Genomic DNA, 18,121 nt, shown 5'->3' on the forward strand with positions numbered 1-18,121 from the left:
CTGTTGAAAGCAGAATTATTACTAAGAGTCAAATTATGAAAACAATCCAAATGTCTTTCAAAAACTGACTGAAAAAATGGCAGTATATTCACCAAGGGAATAATATACAAGAGTGAAAATAAATGGACTTCAACTACTCACAACAACACAGATAAATCTCACAAGGTGAAATGCTTAAGCCAGTTACAAAAGACTGCCGAATGGAGGATTCCACTTAGATCAGTGTTTCTTGACACTTTTACACTATCATTACCGTATAGCAAACTCTGAACAGTTTCCTAATTTGCTCCCGCACAAGATGTAATGCCACAGATACACGTCATCAATGTTTACATAGTGTATATATCCATGGTAAGTACATAAGAAGACTAAGTATTAGCTTAAGTATAAGCTTATAAGTACATATATATTAAGTATATATATAACTATAAGCTTAGACTTTTTACACAATATGGGATTAAGAATAATCATAATTTCTGAGTTACAGGTAAAATTGAAAATTTTAAGTATTTCAGTTAACTTCGAAACTATGTTTGAATAATTTTAATATAACTTAATTACATAGATTGTACTATATCAAGTAACATATCCCAATTAGAAAACTATGAATACATAAGGAACAGCAACGTAATCAGGTTTTAAAATCTTTCAAAACTTATTTTTTTCAGGAAAAGTAAAACAACTGAAAGAATTTATCAGTTACTTATAAATTTTAGTAAATTTAACTTTCAAATTTTTTACATGAGAAAACATCCTAACTCAGGCCAAAGATATCCATTTAGATAGTCAACATTTTTTCTTTTCAGTACTGACATGATGAGCTGAAGAACTTTTAAATTAAAAGGTAAGGGGCACCTGGGGGCTCAGCTGCTTAAGCATCCAACTCTTGGTTTCAGCTCAGGTCATGATCTCACAGTTCGTGAGGGGAGTTGAGCCTTGCATCGGGCTCTGTGCCGGTAGCACAGAGCCTGCTTGGGATCCTCTCTCTCTGACCCTCCCACCCCCCCCCTTCTCTCTTAAAATAAATTTTTAAAAAATAAATTAGTAAGATAAAAACTATTTTTATTTCAGTCTCAAAGCTCAAGTCATATACAAAATCACTGAGCACCTTCAACGACAAGGCCTGTAACGGCAGCCAGGTGCGTGCACAGGCCATCTGTCACCGGCGTCACTTCAAGACTGAGTGGTCAACCGTGAGCAAGTCCTGCCAACACAACACTTCCCCACACAGTTTTGTGGTGCTGATTTTGCATACATTTTGTGCATCTTCCATGTATCAATGTTATTAACTCTGCTCATGGGATGTTCATGAAAATCCAAATAGAAAAACTAAATATTAAGGACAAAGATTTTCTTCAGCGGATGAGGCTTTGGAGGGTCACAAACCACTTTAAATTCTAAGATTTTTTTTTTTTTTTTTTAACAACTGCATCATCCGGATAAACTTCAGAAACAGACAACGCTATCCAGAGGTTTCAGAAGTCAAACAGCAGGCTAGCTGTAGATGCAGTGAGTGGGAACGGACCTGACATGCTTGCAATAAGCCCAGAACATTCCAGTTCTTGACCTGGGTGGTCACCACACAGGAATTTTCTAGAATCCTTTACCACTGGTAGCCACTGGGCTACTTATTCCTCTCAAGTTTCAGACTGCTCTTTCCCAACAGCTATACTGCTTTATGTCTCTTATTTTAAATCCCAAACGGAAGACCTTGAACAAGAAATATTCTACCTCAGGCAAAAGGTACTAATATTCTCATGGATCAAAAAAATAAAAGTGCAAACTCAGCCTAATTTCCAATTTGCTTATTCCTAAGAAAACAGAATTTAGGTTACCTTCTGTGTGAGCTGGAGAGTCTTCCTCTTTCTTCCTATTATGTAAAGATTTCTTTCTTCTTCACCTTTCTCTATTCTGAAGTCTTCCAGCTTCCTACAAATATAAGTATCCAGTTATACTGGTTAATGAACTGATGGATAAGTAAAGGATATAAAGAAGAAAAAGTAACCATTATGATTTAAACTAATACAGAAAAGTCCTAACGTTCTAATAAAACAAGTCAAGCTATACTCTATGCTAGAAGTACCATACTATAATCTCAGAGGCAGTTAGGAGGTCTTATTTTTCATACTAATATTTGTTTGTATTTTCATGGACCCCAATAAAACCAACTCAAATAGCATCTTTCACATTAGCTACTCAAAATCTCCCTGTAAACTCTCCAAGACTGTGACCCCTTTCTCTAAAGAAACAATAAAAACAGAATCCTCCTTCAAATTTATTCAAAGTGCATGTTACATAATTGGTAGAAAACCAGAATGGCAGTGTTACTACTTCTTCTAAGCACCTATATTTCACTCACATGATACAAAATAAAGATTATGTTCCTGTGACCGATCTCAAAGCAGGGGCCTTCCACCATGAGGAAGGTACTGAAGTTCAGTGTCCTTCTCCACGGTTAAAGAATTCGGGTGACTTAATGTCCCTTTTCTCCAACGCAAACGCTGCTGAAAACATACGGCTTTGTGTTTTATGTTCACTTGAAAACCCCACTTGGGCCAGTTTCAAAATGGACATATGGGCCACACCCCAAGATCCAACTAGACGCTCAAATGAGTCTGCACACAAATGCTGTTAAGAAAGAACTGATTCTATGGAAACTGCTTTTGTCTCAGGCATGTCTCCGGTTCACACTAAGGTGAGGGCGGAGCAATACTACACCCACAGGGCAGCTCTACATCAGACTCCGCCCTTCCCACTTTGTAAGGTTCACCAATTTTACATGTGTTTAAGGAACTATAGGAGGTGTTTCACTTGCGACCAAATGGAATTCCTGCCCCAGAGCTGTACACTTCCCCCTGGTTTGAAAACAAAACACCACATACACTTCATTCTCTATCACTAAAGCAAAGGAACATGCTAGGCCCTTGTGAGCACAGCAACATCTTCAACCATGTGCAGCTGCAATCTCATGCCTAAATGAGATGGTCAGTTAAGGAGAGTGTATTACAAAGACCACAGGATGAACAGAATTGGAATGAATCAATGAACAAGAGTCTCCACTATGCCTGAATTAGGACGAACCACAGGCCTGAGATCTAGCCCCAGCCAGAACGGCGTCTACTGGGAAGCAGGACTGTGTGCTCATCGTCCTGCACAGGGGGATCACATTTTCTCACACTTGCACCTATTACCTAAAATTTTCACAATGGACACATAACTACTTTTATAGTTGGGAAACAAATTTTAATTTTCTCGATCTTCATCAAATGCCACCCTAACTAATTAAACAGTTATGTAAAATTCCCATTGCTTCTACTTATAAGGACTGTCATTGAGAGCACTGACCATTACTAGATCACTCAGCACTTCCTTTATAAAATCTCATGTGTATTTTAGCAGACAGCACTACAAAGAGCTACGCTCTTCTTTGGGAAATTTTTATTATAGCAGACAGCTACTTGGTGCAAAAACTGTATTCTCCTTTTCTTAACTTGAAACAATCTGTTTTTATCTAGGCTCTTTGCTGCCCTAAATAGAAACTAAGCTATCACCTAGCCTCCTCTGTACCTAAGTATGGCCATGTGACGACATTCCGGTCAATGAGATATGAGCAGATCACATGTGCTACCGTTAAAGCTACTTAAATCAAGTTCCCTCAACAATGTCCTTTTTGCCTCAATCTCTCTTCCTTCTTCTGGCCTAAATCTCACTCGCCACCACAAACGCAGATCTGCAATGGCTACTGTAATAAAGACCAGCTCTCCTGGACTTCGAGGGGACTTTAAGACCAGAAGCCATGCTCCAAGACAGAGATCAGAAACAGGAGCCTGAGTCCCTGATTAGCTGGGGAACTATGATTCCAGCCTAAAATGACTTCCAGTCTTCCATCTTAAGAGAACAAATATGAATAGAGGAATTATTCTTGGGGCCTCTGGGTGGGCGAGTCAGTTAAGCATCTGACTCCTGGCTTCAGCTCAGGTCATGATCTCACAATTCGTGAGTCTGAGTCCTACATCAGGATCTGGGCTGACAGTGTGGAACCTGCTTGGGATTCTCAGTCTTCCTCTCTTTGATTCTCTCCCTTTCTCTCTCTCTTCATCTCTCAAAACAAACAAACATTTAAAAAAAAAAAAAAAAAGGAAGATGAACTATTCTTCAGGTCTTTCACTCTTGATAATGGTTTGCTTCCCTTGGTTTTGACAACAAAATGTACCCCAAAATTGCTCTATTGACCATGCAACTCAGACACAATTTTAAGGCTTGATGATAGCATAGTACATACATGATGGTGATTTTCTCTATTTCTCATCCTAATATCAGATTTTGCTTTCCATTATTTTATTGTGTACTCATAAACATTCTTAAATTCACCATACAATATGTAAGTACTATATTCCTCCACCAATTACAGAAACTCTTTTGACTAAACCCATGAAGGACACACTTTTACAAAACTATCCTCAGGGCATTAGTTATTAGGAGACGTAACAGAATACTGAACATTATCAATGAAGAGCAGTATTTGCTGTATCCATTTCATTAACTCAAAAATCAATAGGTTACAACTCAGTAGCAAAGAAGACCCTACTGCAGTTTATAATTATGGAATATTTCCCCTAAAAGAAAACAGTAATCCTCTTAAGTAGCCCTACGTAAGAGAAAAGGATGATTCAACATCCAGGACACAAAATTTACAAGATGGACTTTTAACACTTTGCCATGTCTGATAGCAGGCACGTTACAGGATACTACAATCATTTCAAAAGGACAGAAAAGTCAACTTGAAGAGGCTCCTCCTGGCTAAAGGTGGAACAACTTAAAAATCCATAAGGGTATTAGGGGCGCCTGGGTGGCTTAGTCGGTTAAGCGTCCGACTTTCGCTTAGGTCATGATCTCGCGGTTCGTGGGTTCGAGCCCCGCGTCGGGCTCTGTGCTGACTGCCAGCTCAGAGCCTGGAGCCTATTTCAGTCTGTGACTCCCTCTCTCTCTGACCCTCCCCTGCTCACGCTGTCTCTCTCTCTCTCTCTCCTAGAAATAAATAAAACATTAAAAAAAAAAAAAAAAAAATCCATAAGGGTATTAGAAATAAGCTAAATCACAGCAGTGTGATTTATACAGTGAAAAACACAAAGACAATTGGCCAATGCTGGAGGATGAAAGGGAGTAAACCTTCATCTTGAAGGTAAATAAAGCAAAATGAGCATCTATCTTTCTTATATGCACTTTACTGTTAGATCACCGAAACATACGTTTGTACAGTTCGTACATTGAACCAAACTGTAATAACTCAAGACTTCAAAGAGTTGAGTGATCACTTCTTTAGGGCCCCTAACAATTCATGAGCCTCGCCAGTGAGTACCCATGACTGCCAGGTCACAAAAAGAGAATACTTCTTATGTGCCTTTTGACAAAATTATGCCACTTTAAGAAATAGTCTTGCAAAAAAACGAAAAACACTTATGACATGGGACCATTGGAAATTTAAACACTGGACAGTTGGTTCTACTGAGGAAGTATTTTTTTTAAGACAGGATAATGGCACTGTGGTAATAACTGAATACAATCCCTTATCTTTTATATATGTATTTTTTGCATATCTTTTAGACATATTTTTAAACGAAATTACATACCTGCGATTTATTTCAAAATAACACTAAAGGGAGAAAGACAGGTGTCTGTCAAGATGGAACAGGACTACAAAAAACAGTTTACAAAAAAATTAACCACAGTAAAGCTTAGAGAACAATTTCAATGTTTTCCTACCACAATTAAAACAGATTCCAACCCATTACTAAAATATACTTACATGATTATTTACACCACTTATGGAGCAAAAAAAAAAAAAAGTGTAAATAACCATATAGATATATTTTTGTAAGAAGAAACAATATTAAGAGATATCCTAAAACAAACCTAAATATGCCTAGTGGTACCTCTGGCACAACCACTCTCCGTTTCCAGGCCTGCAGGTCGCGCTCGGTGGCAATCTGGCTGCGGGGAGCGTTCTGATGCATCTGACGAACGCCTTCCACTTGCCCACTCCGGCGCAGACCAATGTTCGGAGGGGACTGGATATCTAAGCTCAGTCTTCTGAAGCCTACAGAAAAAAATGTCAAACAGAAAAAAATGTCAAAATTGATTCCAAGAGAAATTTCAATCTAATATGCATTTCATACATAATAAGCATATACATTCTTCCTAAAAGGATACAAACCAAAAATACAAATCCAAAACACTTTGTCAGAAAGCATCCTAATGAGACTAAGATCAAAATACAGAATACGGAACAAGCATCTATTCACTTCAATTCCCATTGTTACCAGACTTTCTGAAACTTTTTAATGTACAGATATTTTCTATTATAATGCTGTATTGCATTCGTAAAACCCTTCCTTGCCTTCTTCAAAACTGTACACTAAAAACACATCTCTTCGGAAGAATGAGCACGGCGGAGAGCCTCCTCCAACTGTGGTGCTTTATACCAAGAGCTCGAACATTACCTGTGACTTTATTTTTTTTTTTTTAATATTTTTATTTATTTCTAGGAGAGAGAGAGAGACAGCGTGAGCAGGGGAGGGTCAGAGAGAGAGAGAGTCACAGACTGAAACAGGCTCCAGGCTCTGAGCTGGCAGTCAGCACAGAGCCCGACGCGGGGCTCGAACCCACGAACCGCGAGATCATGACCTAAGCGAAAGTCGGACGCTTAACCGACTAAGCCACCCAGGCGCCCCATTACCTGTGACTTTAAGAGATGATCTGAGCCACTCAGGCAGGCAAAGCTGCCAGAGTGGATATGAAAACTTCAACAAAATGCAGGGCAGGCCGACGCTGACAGCACCTGGACTGGAGCTCAGAGTGGAGGACAGGGCAACACAGACTACAGGAAGCCTGCACAGAGCTGCTCGGGTGGGCCCTGGAGACAGGACAACCTCCCGTCTGGAGGCCACCTGGATGGGCAATGGAGACCAGCACGGCGGCAGGTGTCCCAGGTAAAGTGCTTGTTTTCTTAAAACACTGGATGAAGGGGCTCCTGCTATTAATGCAACAGAGAAAACTGGGGGCTAGATCCTTGCCTGCAGGAAGCTATTAAATTCTACTTCGACACTGCCAGCTCTCCTCCCCAGGGCAAAATCCACGTGGCTAAACACAACCCTGTATTCTTCTAGCTACAGCATCCTGTTTATCAATCAAATGTGAACCAACCTGCATTGCATAACACACTATACTCTGCCTAAAAGGCAGAGGAACCACGCAAATCCAAATGTTTACATTAAAATACACTGCCAGTTAAGAAACATGTTTTGAATTCAGAACCAATAAATTCTAAATTTAACTGCCCAAGTCATAGTATGAGTCTCCAACAATGCAAAGAAAACATAAGCACAGGTTCTCTAACATCACACGAGAAATAACTCAAATGGTCATAAACAGATTCATTACAAAGACTGTCATCCCGCACTGCGGAGTACCAGGACGCTATGAACATGGATGAGGAAGCACAGGGAGTGGATCTGGAGTGATTTCTAGAATATACTGTCAGGGGGAAAGAGCAAGGCAGAGAAGAATGCTTATGTACCTTGTACACACCATCAGCTGTGCAGTATTCCTGACTGAAATATTTAACCTGTCCATTGGAGAATTTTTCTTTTACGTAGACAAGAAGAAACATTTGGCAAAAAAGATACTGAAATCTGTGGCTGAGTACCCCGTGCAGGTATGACATGGCAGGGATGATTTTTGTGGCACTCAAGGCTTCTCTTAACATTCTGCAGGCATTTCTCTTCCCCAGAGTGACTCTCCATTTGCTGAACAATTGCCTGCTCCTCTACACTGGTCCCTCCTGAGGTAACTACTATTCTACGCCAATATCAAGAACCTTGCCCTCACCCGAAAATTCACTTCAAGCCTTATGATTCCAGAAGAAACATTCAGTCCTCTACCTAAGTAATTTTTTTGTAATTAAAAATATTTAAAGGGAAACCTACTCATGTTAGGTAGTTTTAAGGAAAACTGAAGTTTTCCTTAATAAAGCAAACAAACAGGGGCGCCTGGGTGGCTTAGTCGGTTAAGCGTCCGACTTTTGCTTAGGTCATGATCTCGCGGTTCGTGGGTTCGAGCCCCGCGTCGGGCTCTGTGCTGACTGCCAGCTCAGAGCCTGGAGCCTGTTTCAGAGTCTGTGACTCCCTCTCTCTCTGACCCTCCCTTGCTCACGCTGTCTCTCTCTCTCTCTCTGCTAGAAATAAATAAAACATTTGAAAAAAATAAAATAAAATAAAGCAAACAAACAACAGCAGCAACAAAAAAACACTTTGTTCCTTACTCATTTAATACAATTTTGTAAATACTTACTTCAGTGCAAAAATAAAAAAAGTTTCAATAATCTTTCAAAGCACTTGAAAATCAAATGTCCATCTGCTGGTACAGCAACTTTACACCTAACGAAGTTGCCTGCAGACTACTACCTAAGCTGTAAAGATACACTGCTTAAAATTTCTCACACTGCTTATACCTGACGGTGACTTCATTTACTCTTCAATTCCAGTCATATTAAGACGCAAGAGCTCTCCCATATCTCACCTCTTCGGGGTGTCTCCTCGGCCCCGGGAGGCCCACCTGGAGCGGTGCCGTGGTCGGCCCCCAGTCTCTGACCTTGCTGCTGTAGCTGTCTTACCATCCCACCGAGAACACCGGACTCCGGGCTGCGTTCACCAGTATCATTGGTTTGGAGGCTTATAATTTGTTCAATCACCTCTCCGTCACCTGTAAATACAATGAATGAATACAAAATCATACTATACATGAACAAAAAAAACCAAACTTTCAGTAGAGGACAATTAAAACTATTAGCAATTCTCAGATTTCTTTTAAAAAAAAAAAAAAAAGGGGCGCCAGGGTGGCATAGTAGGTTAAGCGTCCGACTTTAGCTAAGGTCATGATCTCGCGGTTCGTGGGTTCGAGCCCCGCGTCGGGCCCTGTGCTGACTGCCAGCTCAGAGCCTGGAGCCTGTTTCAGTCTGTGACTCCCTCTCTCTCTGACCCTCCCCTGCTCACGCTGTCTCTCTCTCTCTCTCCTAGAAATAAATAAAACATTTAAAAATAAATAAATAAATAAATAAAAATAAGCAATTAAAGATATCCTATATATTTATAACTGAGTCAGAAAAAAGACTCCAAACAAACAAAACCCTTCCTAAACCAAACAGCACAAAAACCTCCATAGAGCCTCTGAAACCCCTGAAGTGAACACACAGAAACACGTTTCCGTGGAAGCTTTATTTTGCTGTTTCACACTAATGCTACCCTTGCCTTATGAAAGATATGTTTCATTAAACTCTTATCTGCAAGGACTCTGACAAGACCAGAGCAACAATGTGTGTGATTTCTCCTCTACTCTTTTAATAAAACAAAAAGAGTAAACTATTCAACAAACTGTAGCTATGCTACACCTCATCTCCCACTAAAGCTGAAGTTGCTCTCTCATTTAGGTATGCTTTTAACATAGCCAGTACTCATAATTCTTCAACAACAAAATCAGATTTTTTTAAGGGTCTTTGCTTTATTTTTCTTTTCTCTTTTTTTAACGTTCTTATTTTTAGAGACAGAGCACAAGCAGGGGAGGGGCAGAGAGAGAGGGAGACACAGAATCCCAAGTAGGCTCCAGTCTGAGTTCAGCACAGAGCCCGATATGGGGCTCAAACCGGTGAAATGCAAGATCATGACCTGAGCCAAAGTTGGAGGCTCAACTGACTGAGCCACCCAGGCGCCCCTTTGCTTCTTTATTTTTCAACTAACAGGTTCAGTTAGTATTAATGGATGAAAAGTGTAAGATAGTTGTGAGATCTGGAAATTTAAGCACTTTTTTGTGCAAACAATTCCTTACATATCCTTCCACATAAAAATGCATCTCCTTTGAACACAACATAGAACACAGACCGAGCCCCCACCAACTTATAAGCAGAACCCTAACAGATTGAAATTAAGCAAAAAGAATGCAAGGATATAACCAAACCTCCATAGTAACAGATCCAGGAACTAAAACATGTCATATACTATTTCAGGAAAAAAAATATTTGCATCCCACTACCTGAGTTAGGTTCCCTTATATCCCATGGATAACATCCCCATTTACCATGGCAGTCAATAAAGAACTTACAAGAGTTAAAAATCGTAATTAAAACTGTCTTAAAATCACTAACATTTTTAATAGCTTCAAAAAAGGAGCTAAGAAAGCAGAAAGAGGAGCCCTGATCCAAAAAGATAAAAAGATTTTAATTAGAACTGGGAATAAAAAAGATTCCCAAGATCACAACACGGAACCAAAGGGAAAACAATAGAAAAGGAGACTTCTAGGCGGAAATGGTGGGGGAAAGGGAGAGAGGCAAACCATGAGAGACTCTTGAATGCTGACAAAAACTGAGGACTGATGGATGTGGGGGGAGGGGGGGATGGGCATGGAGGAGGGCACTTTGGGGTTGAGCACTGAGTGTTATGTAGAAACTAATTTGACAATAAACTATTGGTAAAAAAAAAAAAAAAAAAAAAAAAGAAAAGGAGACTTCTAGTCCTCTCCTCTCCCCGCGAAAACCCGAAGTCTATAGAACCTATATGTAACCTGGCACGTATCATCAGAATAACTGTTTCTAGCTGGCATAATACTATTCAAACACTGAGACAGTAAAGTAGGGTCCCACCCGTGAAGGCTTATGTGCTACAGGAACTGCCCTCCCACTGGACACTACAACAAGCCTGGGGAACAAGGGTTTGCAGACACTGGACAATAGACACACAGCAACTGTGATCCCTGAGAAGATAAACAATGGGCTCGAGCCTTCTGCTTCCTCCAGGGACCAGCCTGGAAGCAGCTTCCCGGAGAGGAAACCCAAACAGCATCCAGAGGTGTCACCGAGTTGAGGAGACAGAGATGAGAGCTGGGGGCAGAGACCTGTAGAAGACTGCAATATGCAGAGCTGAACATCAGAGATGAATGAATTCCACAGAAAGCTCAGACATATACAGTGAAGATGAATCAATTACTTGACTAAATAATGACATGTGCACACACTGGGTAAAGCTCCATCATACTAGGGGAAAAAACGTGAAAAAGCAGTGTCCCAAAAAATTCCCAGAGCTCTCACTGAGCTGGAAATAGTCCATGTTCCCAACAGCCAGAATAAAGAAACTGCAGAATATACGTCAGAATTGTTTAATGCATACTTCCAATTTTAAAACTCAGAATATTTAAAAATGTGTGTCAATGCAATGAATACAATGACTGTTAGTGCTTTGGTGCCAGAAGTTTTATACACCATTGCTTCTATATCATCAGTGAAAATGTCAACACTATAAAAAAAAAAAGGTGACTAATATTTCCATATTATTATGAAAATAGTTATGAACTTGAAGACCCCCATTAAAAAAATCATGGATAAAACTACAGGTCTGCAAATCACACACTGACAATTCCTCTCCTACAGCAACCATTAAAAATAAATAAGACAAACAAGTATTGCCAGTAAGCCATTAATTAGTGGAGATAACATGAAATACTAAAAAGTAATCAATTTCAAACACTGCAGGAAAAAAGGAACAGAAAAGATAAAGAGAAAAAAAATAGCAAAATGGTAGAGAATTAACCCTGACCATGCTAGTAATTGTATTATGTACAAATGGTCTACATTTTCCAATTAATAGGTTGTCAGATTAGATTGGTGGCTACAAGAAATCGGTTTTAGTATAAAGATACAAACTTGGCTATAGAGATACCATGACAGTACTAATTAAAATTGGTTGGATTAATATATTAATACAAAACAAAGAAATAGGGGCGCCTGGATGGCTCAGTCGAGAGTCTGACTCTTTTTTTTTTTTTTTTTTAAATATATTTTTTATTTATTTCTAGGAGAGAGAGAGAGAGAGAGAGAGCGTAAGCAGGGGAGGGTCAGAGAGAGAGGGAGTCACAGACTGAAACAGGCTCCAGGCTCTGAGCTGGCAGTCCGCACAGAGCCCGACGCGGGGCTCGAACCCAGAACCGCGAGATCATGACCTAAGCGAAAGTCGGACGCTTAACCGACTAAGCCACCCAGGCGCCCCGAGAGTCTGACTCTTGATTTTGGCTCAGGTCATGATCTCATGGTTCATGGGTTTGAGCCCCACATGAGGCTCTGCACAGACAGTGTGGAGCCTGCTTGGGATTCTCTTTCTCTCTGTCCCTCCCTGGCTCATGCACTCTGTCTCTCTCTCTCTCAAAATAAATAAATAAATGTTAAAAACAAAAACAAAGAAACAGTCTTCAAAAAGAAGAAATACTACCAAGGAAAAAGACGAACAATTCATAACGATAAATGAATTAATTCACCAAGGGGACAACCTGAAATGCGTCTGCACCTAATAACAACTTTAAAATGCACAGAACAAAAATTAATAGAACCAAAGAGAAATAAGACAAACCTCCATGACAGATGTTTCAGCACTCCTTATTAATAACCCCAAGTGGAAAAAAAGCCACATGTCCTTCAAATGTTAGTAAATGGAAAAATGAGGGTATACGCATACAGCGGTCTACTATCAACAAACAGAAACAAACAACTGACATGTGCAACATCAAAAATGAATCTCAAAGCACCATGCCGGGGTGCCTGGGTGGCTCAGTCGGTTCAGCAGTTGAGCATCAGAATATTGATTTCCGCTCAGGTCACGATCCCAGGGGTTGTGGTGTTGAGCCCCATGTTGGGCTCCATGCTAAGCATGGAGCCTGATTAAGATACTCTCTCCTCCCCCCTTCACCCCTTCCCAAATCGTATGCACGCATTCTCAATCTCTCAAAAATAATAATAAAAATAAACAAGATAAAATTTAAAAATTTTTAAAAAGGCACCATGCTGGAGTGCCTGGGTGGCTCAGGTAATGATCTCACGGTTCAAGCCCCACGTCACACTCTGTGCTGACAGCTCAGAGGCTGGAGCCTGCCTTGTGTTCTGTGTCTCCCTCGCTCTCTGCCCATCCCCCACTCGTGCTGTCTCTCAAAAATAAACGTTAAAAAAAATTTTTTTTAAAGTCACCATTCTAAGTTAAAGAAACCAGATTATAAAAAATTTCATATCACACAATTCTATTTACATAAAATTCCTTAAAAAGACAAAATTAGGGGCGCCTGGGTGGCTAAGTGAGTTAAGCGTCCAACTTCGGCTCAGGTTATGATTTCACGGTTCGTGGGTTCGAGCCCTGCGTCAGGCTCTGTGCTGACAGCTCAGCGCCTGGAGCCTGCTTCAGATTCTGTCTCCCTCTCTCTCTGCCCCTCCCTTGCTCACGCTGTCTCTCTCTCTCTCTCTCTCTCTCAGAAATAAATAAAAAGCATTTAAAAAAATGAGAGAAAAAAAAGATAAAACTAAACTGCCAAGATTGAACAGTCATTACAAGGGACCAGAGGAAGACTCCAAATAAGCCAAACAGAACTTCTGGGGACCTTGACTACAGTGGTGGTTATGTGACACCTGCCAAAACTCACTGGACTTGTACACTTGAAACGGGTGAATTCTGTTGTATGTAACTATACTTCAATTAAACTAACAAAAAATTAACATCTGATACAGTATAGTGATTTACATTATGTTTTAGCCTTAACTATAACTGGCGATTAACTTTCAGTAAATCAATCCTCATCCAAACAGACGCATTTTTTTTCTTTAATAACATCTGTATGGAGAAACACTGCACTGCTGGGAATAAATAGAACACAAAACAAAACAAAGAGTCTGTCCTTGACTAGGACAGGCAAAGTACAAGATGGGCCTCAAACATCTCATGTCAGAAAGTAAGCAAGTGTTCAAGGGACTCAGAAAGGGAACAGCACTCAGCCTGAAAAGACTCTGATGCTCAAATCTAAAAATCATATGAGCAACAAAATAATAACTGCTATGGATTTTAACTCACTATATAACAACCCCTAAGTCCACACTAAAACTTAACAAACTACATAAATATACAAAGGAAGACTATTAACATGCAGATGCAATGATGACAGAGTTAGGAAACAACCATTTGCCAACCTTCATAACAACTGATTCAGGCAGAAATCATCAGTGGATCCTAAAATTTATGGGTAAAGTTTGGTAAGGATCAGGTTATTTGCATCCTATCTCCCCAAACATTTCTTCTTACAAGAGAAAAACAACTTTATAATGGAGAAAGTTGGCAGGCACCAATTTAACCACGTTTTCAAAGACAACATTACCAATATTTAGACGAAACACAATCACAAGCATCCTGGTGTGATGCCACAGGAAGGCTACGCCATGTATACTGTACTCCATCCAAACTGCACAACTTGAACTTTAACAACGACAAATGTGACATGCAGTTCCATTCGGAAATCCACATCAAGGGAGAACAATAAAAGCTTTAGAGATATTAGAACAACGGAATTTGATTACAGAGATAGATCTGTATATATGTATTTAACACCGTATCAGTGTTAAATGTCCTGTTTTTAATAATCATTTATGCTTACATAAGAGACTATCTTTGTTCTTAGAAAACACATATTGACATATTTAGGGATAAATGAACACGCAGTCCAGAATTTAAGTCTCAAATGATTAAGAACACTTATGTGTATCTAGAGACTGAATGACAAAACAAATATTACAAAATATTATGAATCTGAAAGTATGTGAGTTCTGTATATTATTTTTTACATTTTTCAAAAAAGTTTAAAAAAAAGACTTTGCACTTACTGGTTGCCACATAGCCTAGCTGTGGAACCAAATGTTCATCTGCGGAATTTTCTCGGCCTGGTACTAATCTCTGATACTTAGTTGGATGAGGATTTCCATCTACATCTACCAAGAATGGTGGAGGCATGAGGTGAGGCGCCTGCTGAGTTTGCTCATCTAAGACGTAATTATTAGAATCTCTAATCAGTGGTCGATAGTCAGTATGGAAGAACATCTGATCAGGAATCTGAAAAGAAGGAAGTTTATAGATTAATGTATATAAACCTCAAAACATCAAAGAATACAAATATTAAAGTTATTTATAATTTGAAAAATACAAGGAAACCAAATCAGTACACCTAACCTATTTTCAAAACATCGTTCCTAACAACTTATTTTACTACTATAAGAAAGTATTAAGAATGATCTTTTCAAGACACACCAAAAAACAGACCCTTGGTACATAGAACAAACAGATAATTACCCGAGGGGAGGGGGGCGGGGGAGGGGAGAAGGGGGAAATAAGTGAATGGGATTAAGAGTATACTTCTCTTGATGAGTACTTAGTAACAGACAGCGTTGCTGAGTCACAATTTTGGTATACCTGGAGCTAATGTAGCCAAAACTATATGTTAACTACACTGGAATTTTAAAAAATTTTAAGTGATTAAAATGCTACCAAAAATTAAAAAATACAAGACCTTTTCATATGGCTTGCTGCATCCAAACCCAAATATCAGAAGGTGTCCATGAGAATCTGTACAGGCAAAATGCTGTCCATCCTGTGAAAACTTACAGTCAAAGACAGCTCCATGTCCTTGTCCTTCAATCTAGGAAGCACAGAGAGAAAAGGTTATAATCCATTCTATACAAGCACTTTTGCTTTATCAACTGTTTGCAAGTCAATTGCCTGCTACAAACACATCACTTCTGAAAGAAATCTTTAAAAACAAATTTTGCATTAAGCACATGTATTCTCAGAAAATAAAATTCATTTCTGATGCCATTAGCCTAGAAAAATATCTCAAAAGGTATTCTAAGAATGAGTTCTCAAAATGACAGAATGAAAGATCATAAGCCAATTTGAAGGCTTTCTTAGTGAAACTTGTATGTGAAACTTCTAAGAAGTGAAAATGACAAGCAATTTCATAAACTTGTTTTAATATGTAGTACAAGGCTACTGACTGATAACCCACACACACAAAAAAGATTAAAATCAATTACGTGGGGTATTCATGAACTAAAATCAGTACTTTTCTGGAGTTTAAACTTCCCACTAAGATGTCTGACCACCGTAAGCGAAAGTATAATTCTACCAAGTTGCGAGGGTGCACATGTAAATGCCTGCACCTACTTTATTTCAAATTACCACAAATTTCAGGAAGGATGGTCCAATTACATCATGAAAGTTGCCTTAAATAGACTGCTTTTAAATTTTATTCTTGCTCTTCAAGTGAGATTATACTAGTTCGGCACTACCAATGTATAGTTAGAGGAGCCACTTCATTGACAGCGTAGCGTTATGTATACATGCTTGTTGTCTGAGCCTGTAACTTTCCAATAACTAAACTTTATGCCAAATTTGATCAGTACTGGAAAATGGAGCATCCACCCACTAACTGCCAAAACAAACTTACCCCGTGCCCAAATACCTGCTTGAGAATCTGAGACACTCTACTACTATTATACCACACATGAATGGCTATCAATTAACAAACTTAAAAATTAAGTTACTGGGATATTTAGGGCACTGCCCTATTATGTATACACATAATACATACACAAATTTGTATTCTCCCATAGCATAAAAAGGAACAAATGGTAGGTAAGTACCTTTCTTCTAATTTTTTGTTAAAACACAGGAATGCAGATTTCACCCACACGGTCCTTTAAGGAAACCCCTCCTCTACAGCTCAACCTGCACCCTGGCACCACTTCGCACCCCTGGCATGGAACATCCAAGTCCAAGTAGAAGTAGGGACCCTTGGCTTGCAAGTCAAAGATGGTGGCAGCTACTCTCCTGTCATACGCGGAGACCTAAGTGCACCAAGAGTTTTGCGAAGGTGTCTGCTGAGAAGGAAGTTTTCCCCAGCGGGCAAACTGATCTGGGCAGAGCAAGCCAGACCTGGGTTTCTACCTCCACACTGAAGAGTTCTTCCACAATGAATCCTGACAAATGCAACCTGTGTTTGTAATCCAATGCAATTCGATGACACAGCAATTCAAAGTCACATTAAAGATCATTATGTATTTCATGAAATCCTATCATGTCAGTAATTTACAACCCTATGTAATCTAACAGATAATTGGGAGCTCTCAGCTGAGGAGTAAATGTAAGAAGAACTCCATATTCACAGCAAAGAGGGTGTCTCATCGGAAGTAAGGTCATTATTGAGCACCTGAGACTTCTTTGGCTCAGTAGTTGTTTAGCTTGTATTCTGCTTAAAGGCTGAATTAACGTAGTTTTCTGTTTTAATGAGTTAAATTCAGGGGGTAATGTTCTTAATGACTTTTAAAAAATAATTAAGAGGCGTCTGGGTGGCTCAGTTGGTTAAGCGTCCGACTTCGGCTCAGGTCATGATTTCACAGTTCGTGGGTTCAAGCCCCGCGTCGGGCTCTGTGCTAACAGCTAGCTCAGAGCCTGGAGCCTGTTTCAGATTCTGTGTCTCCCTCTCTTTCTGACCCTACCCTGCTCATGCTCTCTCTTTCAGAAATACATAAAACATTAAAAAAATTTTTTTAATAAAATAATTAAGAAAATGGAGCTAACTATACATTTTAAGACCAAAAAAAAAAACTGCTGAAAAGACTTATTTTTATAAGAATTCAAACCCACAGAAATGTAACATTCAGAGATGCCTAGTCACACATGTTCAGTTTGACCACATGGAGTTTTTTAAGTGCATTTTATGGCAATAAATAAAATGCACTGTCAACTGTTGTGTCAAGAATTGTCCAAAATAAGGATACAGAAATAAAAATTCAAGGTTAAAAAAAAACACACATAGGAAACACGGACTCAGATGGCCGTCAATCAAAGGTCTAGGAACCACTCATCTACACCCGGCTACTAGACTGCCTCCAAAATGAATTACACTTGGAAATGGAACTCAATATGAGTTGTACAGTAGTTTTACAAAACATCTCACATGTGTATCAGTCAATAATGCAAAGAGCACAGAAACTCTTTTACACAATCACTCCTTCAGAATTTATCCTAAGGAAATACTCACGAATCTACACAAGCAGCCACACACTGGGATATTCAGAAACACTCAACAACAGTAAGTTAACTACACACTGAACCTTCTGAGAAAGGCTGAATTTTGAGTCAAAAATACAACTGCAAATTCTTTGTTGTTGTTGTTGTTTTTTAACTTTTTTTAAATTTATTTGAGAGAGAGAGAGAGA

At 39.3% G+C, this 18,121-nt stretch overlaps 1 protein-coding gene across 2 annotated transcripts in view; it reads right to left on the reverse strand.

The window, feature by feature from the left end:
- The window catches only part of BRWD1 (bromodomain and WD repeat domain containing 1), a 120,915-nt gene that overhangs the window by 51,767 nt on the left and 51,027 nt on the right, over positions 1–18,121 (reverse strand). For both annotated transcript variants that reach the window (XM_039228920.1, XM_039228911.1), the window contains exons 16-20: positions 15,412–15,540; positions 14,732–14,957; positions 8,578–8,760; positions 5,914–6,097; positions 1,836–1,929 (exon numbers count right to left, since the gene is read on the reverse strand). In XM_039228920.1, the coding sequence (XP_039084851.1) occupies positions 1,836–1,929; positions 5,914–6,097; positions 8,578–8,760; positions 14,732–14,957; positions 15,412–15,540 (816 nt within the window). The remainder of the gene's footprint in view (positions 1–1,835; positions 1,930–5,913; positions 6,098–8,577; positions 8,761–14,731; positions 14,958–15,411; positions 15,541–18,121) is intronic.

This window comes from Hyaena hyaena, unplaced genomic scaffold (assembly GCF_003009895.1).
Source record: "Hyaena hyaena isolate Hyena2069 unplaced genomic scaffold, ASM300989v1 scaffold_2, whole genome shotgun sequence".
Taxonomy (NCBI): domain Eukaryota; kingdom Metazoa; phylum Chordata; class Mammalia; order Carnivora; family Hyaenidae; genus Hyaena; species Hyaena hyaena.